Consider the following 2,605-nt stretch of genomic DNA (forward strand, 5'->3'; position numbering starts at 1 on the left):
GCTCATTATGCATTCTCAGAACATTTACAGCTTCCCTGATACATTCCTCAGATATGAGGAAGCCAGGAAGGCTAGCTTCAGACAGAGCCTCCTGTCAGGAGGTCCTATAACTTATATTTAGGGAGTGTTAGACACTGTCATACCTCTTCACTGTAAGGTACAACACAGATACCCACCCTTGAGAGAAGACTTAGTGAAGCCCTCCTGCAGAAGGCACATGCAGGTGCTTGTAGGGGAAGGATGTGAGTATCTTTCCTAGAGAGGCTGGACTAGACAGATCTTGAACACTCAAGTTACAGTTCAAGTCATATCATTTGCGTTTATGTTATGCTGGCTAGTAGTCAGTATTGCTTATTTGAACAAATTGTTGTCTATCATAGGCATTCACAGCATTTTCTGTAACAGCTGACAGGAGTTTATTCAGGTGCTAAAACTACACTGCACTGAATCCTGTTCTAACACTACTGCAGTCTTGCAGCTCAGGTACCTAGCTTAACAAGTTGTTTATAGGTAAAGTCACTCACAATGGAGCAGACCCAGAACTTTGTTATCTCATTCAGAAGTTAAGGAGTGGCTATGCAAGCAATGCTTCATTTAAGAGACATTAGGCTCAGATTCCCAGAATTGTTCTAGGACCTTCACCAAGATAGTCTTTCCCCAGATTAAAACTAATGTTCAACCCAATACTTAAAAGCTTCTTTATTTTACTCTTAGATTTAGACTTTAAGGACACCTTAAAAAGCAGTTACATCAAAGATTGGTATTGCAAAAAAAAAGTGGAAGTGCAGTTCCAAAAAAAACCCATAGTGTCTTCAGGTATAAAAATAGATATCTAAGTTATTATCCAGGAAAAGTGTACCACCATTTCTGCCTTGAGCTGGTCCTGCCAGCTTCTGGGTCATGACTCCCCAGTACAGAGCTCATGAACTCATATTGGAAGGAGCATCTCCGAGCTTCACGTCACAGGCATGACTCACAGCACAACTGTGTCACTGCAGCACACAGACCCCAGCCTTAGGTTTTCTGAAGACATTCCATAGTTTTCCCTTGAGTGAGTAAGAAGCATCCAAACATCTCCTGGGAAGCATATGTCATGTACACAAAGCCATCTTCATCTTTGTAGTCCCTGTACACTTCTGCCATTGTCAAGGACATACTGGCTATGCTCTTGTTGTTCACCAGCAGGTAGAAAGCTTGTGTAGCTGTTAGAGCCATCCTGCTTCTAATTGAAGAGGGGAGGGGAAAGGTAATAAGAGGATTAAGCATTAGCAAATTTAAGAAGGCATCAACATTAGTCCATGAAATACACAAAGGAGAACAGTAGCTTATTAGGGAACTATGTAAAAGAAATGTGTAAAGTCATTATGCGGTTTAACGTCTTCATCAGCAGGAAGCTAACCGTGTGCTTGAAAGCCAGGAGGCTTGTGTTCCAAGAAAAGGCTTAAATTTCTAGACCACAAGGGCTACTGAGTCTGAGCTTTGAGTTCTCAGTTGCTGGGGAGAAGTGCTAAGCAGAAACCAAAAGCTCCTGCTGTAAAGCTACAGTAAGTGATTATGATTACAGAATAGTCAGTTATACTTAAAGTAAGCCTACCTTCAAAAGAAGAGTTCTCAGAGACATAACATACAGATCAGCTGTGCAAGACACAAAAGCATCTCCTACAGGAATTAATAGCCAGGAAGATCTCCTCAATGCACTTCTAGGAGTCTGAAAGCCTTGCTATTTCCCAATGCTTTGGCAGAGAATGCACTAAGTACTTTGGGAGACTTCTCTGCTACAGCGCTTTTGTAAGGAATAACTTAGAAGCATGCTTCACACGGCTCACACCTAGGAGTTGCTATAAACTTGAGCAAGACACAGCAAGAGCTAGGAGAACAGAGCCGCAGCACCAGCTTCAGCAAGCAGGAGGAAAGCAGAGCCGGAGTTTAGAGCAGTCCTTGCACACTGCCCTTAGCAGGGAAGAGAGGAGGCTTCACAGGTCCGGAAAGCAGGAGGCACCTCCTTTCCCCAAAGCACCCGAGCAAACGCCTCTCCCCGCGGGGGAAGGGGGCCGCGGCCAGAGCCCACCCCGGTCCCACTGCCCACCTGATGATGGTTATGAACTGGGTCATGGTCAGCTCCTCAGGAACAAGAAACTTGGTTTTGTCCAGGAGAGGAAGGTATTTTTCCTTCTGGTATCTCTCAACAATCACCTGTTTTAATCAGAGCCGCTTAGAAGCCATAAAGGCATTCCGTCCCCCGCTCCCGAACTTCAAAGAAAAAGGCGCCGGGAGCCTCCCCCGAGCACGGCGACAAAAGCAGAGCCTTACCGGGATTTTCGTCGGGAACTTGGCCCTGATGCCGGCTACTTCTTCCAGCCTGGTGGCTGCGCGGGAGAGAGGACAAGCGTTACCCGTGCGCGCAGCCCGCCGCCCCTGCTGCGCTCCGCGGCCCCGCCGCCCCTACCGAAACTCTTCCTCAGCTTGAAGGGCCGCGCCGCCTGCGCTCCGGGGGCCGTCTGCATCCTGCCTCCGCTGCTGCCGCTCCTCCTGGTGCTACCACTGCCGCCCTAAGCCTCTTATGGGGCCGCGGGTCCGGGCCCGGCCCCGACCCCTGGCGGGCTGC

General features: G+C 47.9%; 1 protein-coding gene across 1 annotated transcript; it reads right to left on the minus strand.

Moving 5' to 3' along the window:
- Positions 1 to 684: 684 nt before the first annotated feature.
- Positions 685 to 2,605, minus strand: MAP1LC3C (microtubule associated protein 1 light chain 3 gamma). The gene is made up of 4 exons (XM_040552944.1): positions 2,447 to 2,605; positions 2,311 to 2,366; positions 2,087 to 2,193; positions 685 to 1,222 (listed from the first exon to the last, which is right to left on the minus strand). The coding sequence occupies exons 1-4, from the start codon at positions 2,502 to 2,504 to the stop codon at positions 1,015 to 1,017; spliced, it is 429 nt and encodes a 142-aa protein (XP_040408878.1). The 5' UTR covers positions 2,505 to 2,605; the 3' UTR covers positions 685 to 1,014.

Source organism: Cygnus olor, chromosome 3, assembly GCF_009769625.2.
Source record: "Cygnus olor isolate bCygOlo1 chromosome 3, bCygOlo1.pri.v2, whole genome shotgun sequence".
Taxonomy (NCBI): Eukaryota; Metazoa; Chordata; class Aves; order Anseriformes; family Anatidae; genus Cygnus; species Cygnus olor.